General features: G+C 44.3%; 1 protein-coding gene across 1 annotated transcript; it reads right to left on the bottom strand.

Annotated features, from left to right (window-relative positions):
• Positions 1-7,619: 7,619 nt before the first annotated feature.
• On the bottom strand, positions 7,620-14,677 carry lrrc58b (leucine rich repeat containing 58b). The gene is made up of 4 exons (XM_030112704.1): positions 13,956-14,677; positions 9,895-10,023; positions 9,500-9,777; positions 7,620-9,422 (listed from the first exon to the last, which is right to left on the bottom strand). Exons 1-4 carry the CDS (start codon positions 14,405-14,407, stop codon positions 9,229-9,231), a joined length of 1,053 nt encoding a protein of 350 aa, XP_029968564.1. The 5' UTR covers positions 14,408-14,677; the 3' UTR covers positions 7,620-9,228.
• Positions 14,678-16,015: the final 1,338 nt, after the last annotated feature.

Genomic DNA, 16,015 nt, shown 5'->3' with positions numbered 1-16,015 from the left:
ATTTGTTATCACAGTCACTTCTAATCGCATCATTTAGGAAAGAATAATTTTTGTTTTAAACTCTAATTGGAAACATTGGCTGTCTGAGTGGGAGTGTTTACCGTACTGAGACTGCATAGTCTCTGCAGAATGAGGAGACCTTCCTGGCCGTTGACTCCGGACTGGATGAAGCAAAGTGGGGAATCACACTGGGAGCTGCAGTTCAGCTCAGGCGTCATGATTGGCCCCCGTCTGTCCACCATCACACACACATCCTGTTCAACAATGAAATAATGGAAGAGGTAAGATGATCTCAGTAAACTGACTTGCACCCCGAAAGAAGACGCATGCATAAAAAGCTGCCTGATAATAATAATTTTCCCTTCATAAAGCTGAATAACATGTAGATTCCAGAGCAGCAGGGATCAAAAGCCAGTTTATGTGAGGGCCTGTGTCTTTGCCCTGGTTTATATTTCCCTGATTGGCTGTAGGACTTTGGGCCGCCACAGTGTGGTGCTCTGACAGAGATCTCTGAGGACAGCTGATGAGCAGACTGGAGGGATGTTCAATCAACAGCTGCACACACACACCACGGTAAAAATACAAATACAATAAAAGTAAGGTGATACTCTGCGTCACTCCATCATCACACAAGTGAAACATGTTAATCTGAATTATGCACATCTCTGTGCACAAAGAGAAAAACAAAGTGAAAAGAGAAAAAAAAATTGTTGCAACTGAAACATACCAAAGCTATAATTTAATTCACAGAGTGCCGCATAATCTGCAATCAGCCCGGGTTATGTGAGGCACCTGAGACAGAGCAGGTAAACTTTATCACCAAACAGCAGTTTGTCACTCTTGCCAGAGGCATTTTTATGAGGCTACCCCGCGTTGCACTGACATGTTCTGGCTTTAATTATGCAGCACGGCATCACCTGATACTGTGAGCTGTATAGACTGAGACTCCGATCATTGTAATCGCTGCAGTGACTCAGCAAGCATGTTGTTGAGAAAATGGAAGACCTCTTGTATTGACAGAAACCAGGTCGACAGGTGGCTGTTGACTGGTGGAGCTGTTCAGCGTTTCGTCATCGTCTGCAGAGTGACTAAAAAGACCGGAGAGGCTGCAGAAAACGGGGAAATCCGTCAAACCAGGGAGCGTTCAAATGAATAAGAGTTGGAAAAGAAACACAATGCAGAAATCCAAGGAAAGGTTCTGCATGTGAACTGCTGGGTGAAACGTGCACTGGCCCGATTCAGACAAATGAATGGTGTTAACAGAACAATGAAGCCCTCTGGGCAGCATATCTGGGAAATGTCTGGAGTTCCTGTTCGTGTTCTGTCGTCACTTTCCAAGTTTAGATCGCGGCCCCGCTTCTTCCCGCAGGAAAAGCCGACAGAGAGAGGCATTTCCGCCACTTTTTCAAAATCCTGCCCCCGTAGGTCTCCGTTCAGGAACAGACCCGCCACCCTGCAGAGGTCGACAAAGGTCGGCCAGCATCCAGCTGCAGGGGTCAGTGTGTGAGCAGCCCAAACAGGGCTCTGCTCCAAGCTGAGTTAGGGTTTACGGACATGTTTTGACAGTTCAAAACAGTCACGAGGAGTGTCTTTTGAAATCTTGAAGGCTAAACCGCAAGTAATGCCTGAGCTACCTGTGGCCTCAGAAGTCAAACTTATATGTGGGCTGGGCCTAACCTGCCTGCAGCTCTGCTTTCACTTGTTCACTTCCTTTTAGAACCCTCTTTATTCTTCAATCTATTGGCCACTTGGGAATATTTTACTATTTCTGACAAGTCAAATGCAGAAATAGCTCCTAATAAAGATCGAATCAAGTCCATTCATTGTCCTGTCAAACAGTCACTTTATCTGAAAAGATCAGAGTTGCAAAATTGAAACATTCCTTTTGTGTTAGTAATCCGGTTAGAAGTTTATTCCTTAAGCTGCCTTAGAATGCAATTACTGGCAGTGCAATCCCACTTCAAGCCAGGAGCGAGCCACAGGAGAGCACATGGTGCACTTTGCAGCCTGCTGCAGATTAATCACCAATATTTATTCAAATTACATTTATTATTCTGTGAATTAACTGTGAATCAATCCCACACTATGACACAATGTCTCTGAAATTCACCTCAGGTGGAAGTCTCTACTTGTCTTTCGATTGTTTATTTGTATAATGACTTTAACATTTGTATTTCACAGTTTCTTTTAAAAGTCTGTATTGTAATTTCGACAGTTTGGAATTTAATGCCGTTAAAGATCTTGATACTGTATGTTTAGTTTGAACGGGATTTGTAGAATCAGTGAAAGTTATGAAATACACTGCTGACTACTGTAAGACTGTAAGACACACTGATCCCTTTATTCCTTTTTCTTGGCCCTTTATAGATTTCTGACTTGCAAGGAATCTAACAAGGATCCATTATTAGTGCACAATGCCACTGAACATCTGCACTTCACACATAAAACAAGAGAAACTGTTTATGTTAAAAGGCAAACTCTATGCACCAAGTTATATAGAGCACTTTGGGTGCTCTTTTTATTGCAGGATAGATGGTGAAACAGCATCTAAGATGTGGTTACAGGATTTTAAAACATGAGGCGAAAATAGAGGGAGAGCTGTCTTCAATTAAGACATGCTTTTAGAGCTGAGACTTGTAAAGAAAAGTGAAGGCAATCTACTTTTTGAAACTTTGGTTTGAACAGAAACTAACTTTAAATACTCAACAACATAAGGTTGACGTTTCTGAGCTCTAATTACTTCATTGAGTGTTACTGAAAGGGTTAAATATTAATTAAACAAATTATAGGAATATATTAAAGTAATATATATGCAGCTCAGCAGACTGATTACTAATAATTTATGCAAATTGACGTATCCGTACGTGAACGTGCACGAAAGTGTGCACGAGTCGGGCTTGAATTGAGGCGACGGTTTGTAACAAATGCAATGTCGTTATAAATCAGGCGGCTTTGGGAGTGGCAGGTAGAAAGACAGGAGAGCATAAAAGAGAAGTGTAAAGAGTCAAACCTCGGTCTTCAGAGCGCGTGCAGGTTCCCATCGCCGCGTCCCGCCTCGGACTCCATCGCGCGACGCTCCGAAAAGTTGGAATCGACTGTGAGAACGAGGTAAAAGATGAACCACGACCTGACATCGCTACGTGGTTTCCGCGGCTTCTTCCCTGAAATCGGTTTCCATGATTTAAACTCGCCGTCAGAAGTGTCAGTTCGAGGGGATTCTGTCACTCAGGAAAAGTTCAGCCGAGAGCCGGAGTCGAAATTGTGCGTAAAGACGCACAGGGAGGAAGAGGAGGAGGAGGAGGAGGAGGAGGTGTTCTCTCTGAGAGAGAGAGAGAGAGAGAGAGAGAGAGAGAGAGAGAGAGAGAGAGAGAGTAATTGCCCCACTAACAGGGGTTATAGTGGTGTAACACTGTAACAGCCCCCTGTGGCGCACGAGGACCTGTGACCAGGGCTCGATCCAGACGGTTCTTCAGGAGAAGGAACCAGGAGGTCACCACTGTCATCCCACAGCTGCTAAATCCACTATTATTTGCTGTATAATTTCTTTTTGTTGGCATCCTCCACCAAAACGTCCATCTCTCATTTTGTGCCTGTGGGCTCTCGGCACTGAGCAGACCTGAATGCTCCTGCAAACCCCTCTCACTGTACGACTTCAGACCTCAGATTTAAAGATATAAACAAATAGTAAATTCACACCGTTTGGTTGATTTTGTTTTCAGTGAATACACAGAAGTGTCACAAAGGTAAAATAAAGGACATAATAAGAGTCATTAAGAAATTATTTCCAGGTTGACATCACTTTGAACCAACGGGACTTGTTGGTTGGTCAGTGGGAATACAGGGCTCCCCTCCCTCTGTGCCGCCGTGGACGCCCTGCCCCGGGGCCTCAGGGGGTTGGGTGGCACACGGGACAGGGCGGCTCGCTCTCAATCCACAGTGCAAATAAATACCGTGCTAATGGAAAGAGAAACATGCATCACCTGTTTTGCTCTTCATAAGCAGACATATAGGAGTTTGGAGTGGAGATATCTGGAGGGGGAAAAGTTCTGCAGCATGATAAATCACAAAAAAACAAACAAAACAAGAAGGGCTCTCTGAGCACATTGAGCCAGTGAAAATATTTCAGCATTTGTTCCGCCAGCTATAAGAGGCATAAAGCTGTTATTAAGACGTCACAGAGATTTACAGTGTGAGCCTGCACAGGGTCATTCCTGATGAGGGAGTGCCAAGACTCCTGACAGCTGTGAGACGGAGGGGAAACGGAGAAACAGAGAGGTTATCACATAGGAGGGATATCTGGATATCAGCGCACTCAGCAACCCCAGCAGGCAGTCAGTCACATGCCTCCGCTGCTCCCTATTCCTTCACAATTCAGTTACATGAGAAGAACAAGGTGGGCTGCTGAAAAATCTGGAAATTAACACATATAGATATAAAACATTATGTTTCAAGAGAGAAAGAAACGGATCATTGCATAATCAGCCACTGGTTTCTGAGTTATAACGCCTCAGAGGGGAAGCAGTGCCAGGTGGAGAATTTAATATGGAGGAAATAAACGTTCTCCATCAGGATGGATGGATTGTAATTTGTATTACTGTCAGTGACGTCATTCAGTGAATTAATATTTTGGGATATTACTGTTCAAATGTGACATTGTGTGTAATTATGGAGACTAAAAAAAATGAGATAATTTGACACAGAAAAATAAAATTCCCTCAGTTATTAGACTATTGAGCAATGTAAAAATGAGATGTAAGAACCCAAGCCTTCAAGCTTTTAAGCTTTAACTGTAGAAAGGTTTTAAGTATACATACATATATATATATATGTATATATATATATACAGTGCTACTATTTCATCATGCATGCACATCTAATTGGGTTCAGATAGCATCATTGATCCAGGAAACACACATACAATAAGAACGGGACAGGTCTTTAATAAGTACAACTTAATTAGGTCAAAGTCTGACACACACAAACAGTGAACTCCTGCAGATGAAGTGACAAAAGCCTTTAAAGTAACTATTTTCACTGGCGATTGAAGATCGGATGACACCGTGTTCGAGACCCATTGGAGGGCCGAGGCTCTGTCGGCAGCTCTGTTACACCCAGAGCGTGGCAGCAGCTCTCAGGTTTCCCCTCAGGTCGGGTTCCAGCGGTCTGCAGCGGCAGCAGGTGGACCGTACCGGCGCTCGGGTTACTTGGGGCTTGAATATTTCATGTGGAGACACGAGGCCGTCGCTCAAAAAGCAGGAGTCAAAGAGGAGAGGAGACGATGGGCTGTATGAAACGGGACACGCGCCGTTCTACTGAGGTTACCGGGGATCAATTGAAACATTAAAACCGTATAATTACCAAATACAGGTGTCAGTAACAGGCCCTTGTTTTCTTTCTTTTTTCTTTTTTTTGTTCCTGGACTGCCATGTTGTTTGTGCACATGTAGCGGCTGGAGGTCCACCAAACCAAACAAAAAACAAGCAAAGCTTTCAGGCAGGGTGTCGGGCCGCTTCCTGCTCCAGACCGGCCCGGCTGCTGCTTCCTGACAGGGAAGCATCTGGAACTGCGACTGAACATCTGATCGCGCTGCCGGCGAGTCGCGGCGCCCAGCGAAGGCCCCGTGTGGGTGAAGACGCATTGTTCCATGAGAGTGAGGCATCGCCGGGCCTCTGCCAGCCCGAGCCTGGACGCTCCCCTGTGGCATGCCCGGGTTTGCCCAGTCATATACCCAGAGACAAATCCTCCCCTGGAACGCCGCGGCTCCTCCTGCCCCGTTTCCATGGCCCGGGATTAGCAGCAGAGGAGTTAAGCTCCCGAGAAAGTTTCTAGTCGTGGTGTTTCTAGTGGCGCGCGGTAATTATAATGATAAATGAAGGGGAAAAGCACCAGAATACGCTCACTCATTACAGCTTTCTGTGTTTGTCTGCTAATAGAAAACCAGCAGCTTGGAAACTGATGATCCTCCAGCTACAGTTAATGCCGACCTGGGAGCGAACTGCAGCTGCAGCACAGAAAGCAGAAAGAAGCACTCAGGCAGACAGAAATCGATCTGGAGCTTTGATCTCTTTTCTGTTGACCAGGTCACAAAGGATGAAGACGTTTCTGAAGATCATGGTGTAAAACTTAATAGAGTACAACTGAACTGTTGTAAAGTGGAAACGATTCTCTGAAAACTCTTTTGTCTAAGGTCAAGGGTCACAGCAGGGCTGCCAGGTCTAAGATGCATAACAACACCAGACCAACACAGAGTTCAAAACAAACAAGACCAAGACTGCTGCTGTCAGTAACAAGTGAACTGCATTTACAGAATGACTCCATAATTATTCAGTGTAGTAACTTTAAGAGCTTTTTTTTTGGAAATCATTTGTTCACCTCCGGTTACACTGCCAGAGATATAAATATAATAGATTGAGTGAAGACGAAAGTTAAAACTGATCCATAAGTTTCCTATCTCACCAGTAACAGAGGAAACATCAGCACATCATCGGGAAGGGAAGAATTAAATTACATGACTATAATTAAGTAGGATTTTGTGGGACTTGTATTTATTTCCAAGTATGTAATTTGACTCATTCTTAAGAACAATTTACACAACGTAATCTCCTTCATAACCTTTAAGATCACAAATTGCTGGTGAGCATGGCCACAAAGTAATATTTACATCTTTTCATCTTGACTTTAGAAGCCGGTAACTTTAATTTCTTTTATACACTTTACTGTTTGGAATAGAATTAAATGAGTTTAGAAAGTAGCTCATAGTTTCTGAGCTGATTGTGTTATTCTGAATTTCTCCTGGAGGGATTAGAAGCGGGAAAGATCAGCTGGATTGTCGTCATGGCGTCCAGCCTGCGCGGACGCCGCATGTGAAGGATCAGCTCAGCGTGAATGTGAAAGGAGTCATGTGCGAGGACTGGCACGCCTGTTAGAGCTCGCTGCGTCCGCCGTGCGTCTGGCCGGGGCCGATAAGACCATCAGAGCATCTCAACTCCCCCAGAACTCCCCCAGAACGCTGAAGCAAGTTTGCCCTCTGATCACCTGCAGAGATGTGTGTATTCTTCTTCAGCAGTGAGAACACACTTATAATTACAGATGACTGAAACACAGTGCACACACACACACCTGTAACACAACTCTGTGTAATATCCTGAAGTGTTTCTACTGCTGGCATCAAAAACCATTCAAAACCACAGCTTAGCTCCAAACTGCCTCTTTTTCTTTGCCAGCAGGCCTAAAAGAAACAGTGATGTTGAAAGAAATGAAAAGAGGGAGAGAAAAAACAAAACGTATGGATGAAAAGTGTGAAAAGAAATAATGTAGTCAGCAGCGCTTGGCAGGTAACGTTTTGAAGGATTAGCAGGTTGTGGGAGGCAGCAGGACGCGTTTAAAGACGAGGACTGGAGAACGAACGCACCTTCATATGCAAATGAACCTGGACTGACTGAAGTAGAACCAGAAAAAGAAAAATCACACTTAAAACTCCCAGACAGATGAAAACCTGCACAGCTTGAGCTACTGGTAAACATGTCTGGTTCTTTAAGTTACTAAATATAAAGTATCACAATGATCAATATTGTTTTACAATCACAACTTGACTGTATTTAAAAAAAACAAACACAATGTAAAGATAACAACCAGTCTTTATTAATATCATTGTAATTATATACTGTCCCATCTACTTACATTACCTCATTAGGGAGAAAGTACATATAATTATCATATCAATACCATTTCTGTGTAAGTGCCGGTTATTCTGCAGGTAATTTGAAATGTAGTAGGTTCAACGTTTCAAAAGCAAAATTTATATAAAAGCCATACATTTTGTTAAAAAAAAAAGAAAGAAAAGGTAACCTTCTCATTATCTGTGGTTTAGCAGATGAGTACTAAATCAGTCTTTTTTTTGTATTAAACGTTTCACATTTCAGGGTGCATATATCACTTTATTTTTTTTAGACTCGGACATATTTCTTTTAGTTTGCTACTCTGTTTTAAGTAACCGTTAGCATTAGTAAGGCACTTAGGATCTGCTACAGGACCATGAAGGGTAAAGTTCTTCATGTTTCTAAACATCCATCATATCATCTTCATTATCAGCACAGGAGCGGGGTGGGGGGGGCGACTACGGGCGAAGGCAGAGTGCGTCCGGGAAAGGTCACGGTCCATCCCAGGGCAAACACACACAGACACACAAACCCACACACACACCCACATTCACCATTATGTGCGATTTCGATCCACCGATTCATCTGAAACGTGTGTTTTTCTCTGGCTGTCGGTGGAGGAACCTCAAGCACATATTGAGAACATGCAAACTAACCAAACCCGGACTCAAACCAGGGACCCCTCACTAAGAGACTAGTGTGCTAACCACTACACCGCTGTTAAATCCTAAAAAATAAAAAACTGAGCCTTGAGTGTGGGCTTCAGTCGCATTCGTCTGTTTACGCTCGGAGAAATCGGAGGTGAAGCCGACCGCCGCGTCCTGCTGAATACCTATTGTTCCTGTGCTAACACGGCAAACGCTTTTCCCTGGTCCACCCCACTTCCACTTCCTGTGAGCCAGCCTGCACCGGCATTTCTCCACCAGCAAAACCTCATTTTACTCCGGAGCCAGTTCAAAATACTACACGACGACCGCAGTGCTGCCAAAAACACTGATGGAAGATTATCCATTGTGTCTTGTAAATAACACACTCTTCCACTTCATAATCAATTCAGAGATGTTGAGTAGAAAACCACTTTTAGTGTTTGAAATGTCATCTCTAAAAACTTCATCTTGGCCCCGATTTTCCGTTGGTCAGTCAGAAATGAAGAAAAGCGTATTTCCAACATCTGGAATAAGCAGAGCGATGTTCACCGCTCAGGATGTCGTACCGCAGCCAATAAAAAGCAGAATGTGTCGGAATAATGAAGCATGTTGCAGGATCTGTCTTCACAGTCCAAACCAGAGTTTTACTGCCCCCCTGTGGTCAGTCCTGAGACCAGCAGGTCTTTTTAGGTCAACCGGACTCTTCCTTCAGCCGTCGGGCAGAATAATGTGTAAATGTGACAAAACAGACGTTTCCCCAAAATAAAAAACTGGAAAAATGGATTAAACATGTTCCGTTTCTCACATCCTGTGAGTTAAAGTAAAAAAAAAAAAGAAGTGTGGGTGTGTGAGCATGTGGTGAAGTCCAGAGCAGGCTCCTGTAGAAGTGCGGGCGGCTGACGAGGAGGTTCCCCCCGCGGTCGCTACCCCAGCAGCACTCGCTGCAGGCGGTCGGCCGGGACGCTGTTCTCCTCCTCCGACTCGGCGTCGCTCTGCGGGTTGGAGCTGCAGGGGGACGTGCACTCCGGGGAGCACAGGTAGTGCATGAGGGGCAGCCGGTACTTCCCACAGAAGTCCACGAACTTGATCTGGCGCACGCAGGAATCGAAGTACACGCCTGAAAGGAGGTGGACGAACGACAGGTCAGGGACCGCCGCTCAGCCCGGCGGCCAGCGCCAACAGGGGGAATCTCACCTGCACACTTGGGGTTGGGACACTTGCTGGCCAGGTTGAGGTAGAGCAGCAGGTTGGAGGGCAGGTCGCTGGCCGAGTAGGGGACGTTCCTGCTCTTGATGGTGCGTCCCGCCAGCTCCAGCAGCGAGGGCGGGTCGTAGATCATCTCCTTGACGAAGCGGACCACCAGCGGGTTGCCACGGAGACTGAGCTCCTGCAGGTGCACCAGGCTGAGGATCTCCCTGGGGAGGTACGTCAGCAGGTTGTTGTGGAGACTCAGAGAGCGCAGCGAGTGGAGCCTGTGAAAGACACGGGAGGCCGTTAACATTCGACACGCATGACCGGAGAAGGGTGGAAGTATCCCAAACAGTGCTTTGATGGGTGGCGTCCTGGTGGCGTCCGGGTGGTTTTGTTACCTGGTGAGCTGCGGTGGGACGCTTTGGATGCGGTTGTCACACAGAACCAGGTAGCTGAGGTAGGGCAGGTTGGCTACTTCAGGAGGAATGGCTGTGATGAGATTTCCACCCAGGTACAACATCTCCAAACTGCCAGAGGACAAGGAAACCGTTTGAGTTGAGGTCAAGGCTTTTTGGAAGGTCAAACACTTAGAGTGCAAGAAGCTTCGCAGAGTTCTAACTCACCCAAAATTATAAGATTAAAGTGAGAAATGCCACATATTCTTTATCAAACAGTTTTCAATTCAGATGACTTTGGTGGTTATTACACCGACGCAGGTTGACTTACTGATTCCAAATGTATTCCAATGTTCCAAACAATTAAACATTTTCTTTCATCAACATGTGTTTAAATGTATCTGATGAAAGAAGAAAAAGCCACCGAGTGTTTCGTGAAGTAAAATGTCTTCACTGTTTGTAGGAGTTCAGTTGTATTTCTTGCACATCTAAACGTCTGCAGACTGCAGTTAGGAAACCAACCACAAGAGGGAGCTAAAGGTACACTGTGTATGGTCAAAGTTCATGTGAGTTTCTGCCTAAATCTGACTGAGAAGCCTTCACACCAAAAAGAGCCAAATGACATTTGAAATCCTAAACTGAACTATACATGAAATGAGAAATAATGTGAATGATAAAGTTATTTTATGCTGCCATGAGTTTACTGTCTGATCTCTCTCCTTGCTCTCGTCTTTCTGGATCTTGGTGCTGATATTTCCAGCTGTAGAGCTCAGAGAATGCGACGTGTCAGGAGGATCAGACGTGCTGCCAGGAGGCCACGACAACCCAGCTGAAGGATCCACTGCAGGACGGGAGGGAACATTTAAAAAAACCACAAAGAAAAAGAAAAGAGCAGCATGCATACCACAAAACTGAGACCAGAGTCTCAGTATGCATGCTGCTCTTTTCTTTGTCTTTGTGGAAACCGTGTGATTATGGCTTTGTGATAACAGATCTGTTAAAGCTTAGAGAATATTTTTAACGTGAACTTGGACATGTTCCGGTCTATTCAACATGACATAATGTGGCCGATGAACTGAAAGGAGCTCGGCACCCCTGTGGTATGTGGTTTCTACCCCCATCCATCTGCAGGGGGGGTTGAAGCATTCTCTTGCTCACTTGTTTGTTTTGTCCTTCCCTGGCCTTGTCTTTTCTCTCCTGCGATTCCCCAACTCCAGCTAGAAGGCTAGAGTCCTGAGGTTGGTTCTGTACTGCACGTCTCAGCCTTTACTCTATTTTAAACACATATTTATTAAGCTGTAAAGTACAGAGTGGTGATTATGCTGTAATGGTTGTAATTCAAGTCAAACTGAATTTTAAAAAAAAAGTGTGTACAGTTTAAGTTGGGAATACAGTTGATGTGAACATGTCAGTGTTATTAAGAGTGCAGATGGGCCTGCCATGTTAATGGAGTACACAGAGGAATAATGGGGAGTCAGAGAGAGAGACGGGGAGAGAGCCATGGGTGGCTGGTCAGCAAAAGTAAGCTGTCAGGCCATCTGCCTGCTGGAACTGATGACACAGCGGCTGTGAGACACGGAGCCATTATACTGTCCTTGGTGGCCGAGCAGCGCGATGGGGACTGAGACATCCGGGATCTGCTCTCTGCCCACGCTGACACAGTAACACAAATCAAGCGGCAGACGCCGGCGCCGGCCGCTTGGTAATGGGGTGGCATCAAGGACGAAGCGGAGGGAGAGGATTTTCACAGCCAAGCAAAACTGAGAGCCTGTTTTATGGGAAGTTACAGCCGAGAAACAGCTGGTTGAAGCTTTCCGGTCGCATCCACGAGACTCAATCTGGAAATCTGAGCACTTCTTTTCAAATGAAATTCAGTTATTTCTAATAACCTGCTCATAAAATCGATTTTCACACACTAGTGTGCGTAAGTAAACATTTAAAAAGACCGCTGGATCACTGGCCTGACACAAGGTCACCGTGAATGCCCGTAACACATCCCACAAAAACAAACAAACAAACAACACCCCCCCGAAGAGAGTTGGACTTTAACATTTAATTTAGTTACGTGATATTCAGAGAATTGTGCCCTTTGCTTACGATCTACCACGTGTTGCTTTCTCCATTTACTACAACTCTCTTAACGGGAAAGACCTGGAACAATTAATTTCCCTGTCGCCAGTTTTTCCTGCTGTATCTGTGTCATTCATTAGGTTTATTACATTTTCCTACAATAGTTAACCAAATTGAAAGTGGACTGAAATGAACCCCTGGTAATGAGAGCAGTTGGTGAGCCTCCAAACCCACAGCAGGATATTCAGAGGAACAGTTTAAGTCCACAATTATCCTGCCAGATGGTGACGCAAGGTGTCTCCAGAGTAAACAGACTCGTAATACGCAGAAAAAGACACGTTTGAAGGGTTATAAAACAGTGACTTTCCTTTAACTTTTTGATTTAGAGTGACTGCAACTCCTGATAGGTTACATAACTGGATCAACTTTTAATAAAACTGGATTTATAATACTTTATATGACAACTCAAAATAATAGAAATCAAATGCAACAAATCGTTAATAATTTCAACATGTGAACTGAAGCACTTTGTTGGTTTATCTTATATCAGGCTGAAATTAGAACCACTATCATAGTTTATTCAATGCCTTTTATTATTAACCTGAAAATCTGGTCAGAAATTGTGTTTGATTCTTTTAACAGTGAAAAGATAGTCATATTATATCTGGAAAAAAAGTAAATTTCAGCTTGCTTGCCAACTTCCCAGATGTCCACTTCATTAAAAATCTCAAATACTGTTGGAACAGATGTATCATGCAAGAGTTCACTCCCCAAAATTATTAATTTATCAAGTCTTATCTGTTGTTACATTTTTAGAGTATCATAATTGCTCGTTGTGTTTATTTATTCCCACATCAGTTGAAAAAAAGCCATTAGATGTTCTTGTGAAGAAGGACATTTGATAGTGGATGCTCTCTATTTCTGTGAGCTTCCTCCCACAGTCTAAAAAAATGCATGTGAATGAGAATAGTTTTGCCATCTGTTTGCTCTGTGATGGAGTGGCGACCTGTCCAGAGTGAAACCTGCCCTCACTCAGAGTAACCTGGGACTGACTCCAGCGCCTGCGACCCTGCACACGACAGAGAATGGCACAGAAGATGGATGGATGGATGGATGGATGCATGAACAAAACCTAAACTCTAAAAAAGAGAGGTATCTTTGGAAGGAAGGAAAACTACAACGAATAAATGTCTCAACCACTCAACTCAGAAATGTACTTAAAAAAAAGTGGAGGATTATGAAAATTGCTTCTTGAGTTGTTTCTACACCAATAAAAAAGGCAAACTAAAAGGTTTCGATCATTGAAATAGTTTATACTGAGGAAATTAAATGTCAGGTGAAGAAAATAAGAATAATCTGATTTGTAATATTTATTTAATTGATTGTAATATTTCAAGATACATTATTTTGGATTCCTGTGACTTACAAGCTAAAATAAAGGTCCTAAATACATGTTGAGTCATGTGTAATAAACCTATAGTTTGTATTTAACTGTATCATCTTATGGGGAAAAAATACCTTTCACACCGCATTCTAATTTGGGTCAAATTAAAAGGTTAAGTAATACTTCGTGGGTTTTATTTGCATGTTTTTTCCCTATTCCTCCTTAATCCAGGTTAACCCGGAACAACAACCCCAGTGTGGGTATTTCTCAGGTCGATGTCAACACAGTAACCATGGCAACGGCCCCAGAGTTCAACAGGTAAACTCCAGCTAAGCTAATCGAGGGAATTTCAAACAGTCCGAACAAGTTAAAGGGAAGAAACTTGACAATATGGGATGGGAGGCAGAGTAAACACTAAACCCGGAGCTGCTGTCGTGTCTCCACGTGGTTATTCATGCTGATAAATCTGTGAAAATTGTGCGATATTGATGTCAACTAAGTCAACTTAGCTTGTCAAAAAACTCACCTCAATGGAAAGGCAGCTCTAATCTGGAATAAGCTTAACTAAACTGAACTAATCAAACCGATCAGTGTTCGCGGACTGACCCACCTGACCAGGTTCTCTATCTCCGCAGGGATACTTTTCAGTCTGTTTCCGCCGAGCGAGAGCGACTGCAGACGCAGCAGTTTGGTGCACTGCAGCGGGATCTCCTCGAACCGGTTCCCGCTAAAGTTCAGCACCTCGAGCGGCAGCGAGCCGAAGTCTTTGGGCAGGGAGAACTCGTCCAGGCGGTTGTTCTTGGCGATGAGGGTTTTCAGCTTGGCCAGCCGGCTCAGGTCCTCGCAGATGACCGACAGCCGGTTGTTGCTGATGTCCAGGAACTCCAGGTTGCAGAACACCGCGACCGACGAGGGGAGCGAGGTCAGCCGGTTGTAGCTCAGGTAGATCTGCCGGGTGTCCCGTCTCCTCTCGTCGCGGACGCTGTCAACGCTCAGGCTCTCCAGACTGAGGCGAGAGAAGTCCAGCACGCAGTCGCCCGCCGCTCCTTCGTGAATCTCCATTTTGGTAACTTTAGCGTAACTTTCTACCTCAACGCGAAGTCCTGCCAAAAGTCCGCCCCGGTCCGCCAAACGTCCCCGTGTGAGCTCCGAGTCACTTCCAGCACCTTTTGCCTCGTTCTGACATGGACAAAGGATGGATTTCTACACACCTGCCGGCGACATTAAACAGCATCTCTGGTAAAATCTAGGTCACTAACCTAGAACCGTGGCATCGGAATACTGGGGCCACATTTAACCGAGCACAGCGCCGTGCTGCTGGCTGAAGGGAAAGGCAGCGGACGTCTTCACCGATTGGCTGATGTCTGCCCGAAGCCCCGCCCACATCCGCTCCGATTGGCTCCTTTCCCGATCCGTCACGTTGCAGATGCGTGTAATTAACACTCGCAACAAGTTGAGAGAAGAAAAGTCTTTATTGTGGCTTTACAGCCGTAAAGTTTCCACGTCGCCGTGTGGGAAAACCAAGACCGACTTTCTATTTTTTTTCTTTAAACCTGTAGATACATGAGAGCGACGCATCGTGTCAGCTGCATTTTTCTCCAACTCTTATGCAACATCCCTCCTCTGTCACATTATGCAACCCTCTGCTGGCTGCTCGCTGTGCCTGGAATGAGAAACAGCTTCACAGTATTCCGACCTCTCCTTCTGACTCCAGTGCTCCACGGCCACAATACTACCACAGTCTCATTTAATAGAGAGAGAGAGAGTCTGGTCCAGACAGTCACTCATCCTTAATGCTGGTGGATTGATTTTTTTTCTCTAACATTGTTCACTCAACAAATGTCGGGACCTCTGAAGCCCGGGCCGGCCCTGATTGCAACACTTGCGATCATATTTGATGAAAATATAGAATCAGTTCTTACTTCTTATTTTATTTGCAGGTGTTATGAAGGAGTTCAATGTTTAAATGAGTAAATAAAAAGCCAATCTCAGCTCATTTAACTTGAGCAGGCACATCTCAATTTGGTCTTCAGATCGAACCAGAGAAATGAGAGCAAAATAACTTATAAATACAGCTGAAAACGTTTCTCTATGATCAAATGCAAAGAAGTATTGTGAAAACATCAATATCTGATCAAATGTCTTTTTACAAGCCTCAGCAAGTAGAAGTGAAATAGCTACAACTTCATTTACAGTTCTTTACTGAGGCTTCTTGGTGAAAAATACTTCATTTGCTGCTCTGGTTTGTTCTCGACTAAAGTTGCATCCAATATTTAAATAAAAAAAAAAAATGCTGATGCTTTAAATATTGAATCACTGAAGTCTTATCTTTGTTCTCAGAGTTGTATGTCTACGATGTGATCCTCAGTCAATAAATTAGAAAGAGTTATTTAAGCTGATAAAGTTGTTTAATGTTGTTTTTGTAATTCCGCTCTTTGCAAGGTCACACAGTCCCTGGGCCATATACTGTGTACTGTAAAGTGATGAAAATGGCTTTCACTGGCATCTCTCTGAAGTAGTGTTGAACAGTAATGAGCATGTTCACTATCGGTTCTCAAAGTGCTGGAAAATGAGAATTTCTTCTCAGAAATTTAAAAGACATGCCCCCTGACCTTTTAATTTCCTGAAGATCTCCTGGTGTTCCTCAGCACTTTGAGAACCAGACACTGC

This window comes from Salarias fasciatus, chromosome 16 (assembly GCF_902148845.1).
Source record: "Salarias fasciatus chromosome 16, fSalaFa1.1, whole genome shotgun sequence".
NCBI lineage: Eukaryota > Metazoa > Chordata > Actinopteri > Blenniiformes > Blenniidae > Salarias > Salarias fasciatus.
This window is presented reverse-complemented; position numbering and strand designations above follow the sequence as displayed.

Coding starts and splice junctions, on each gene's coding strand:
- lrrc58b (XM_030112704.1), bottom strand. CDS start 14,407: ATGGAGATTCACGAAGGAGCGGCGGGCGACTGCGTGCTGGACTTCTCT. Junction 10,024..13,955: donor GAGATAGAGAACCTGGTCAG/GTGGGTCAGTCC, acceptor GTCCTCTGGCAG/TTTGGAGATGTTGTACCTGG. Junction 9,423..9,499: donor TCCCAACCCCAAGTGTGCAG/GTGAGATTCCCC, acceptor ACCTCCTTTCAG/GCGTGTACTTCGATTCCTGC.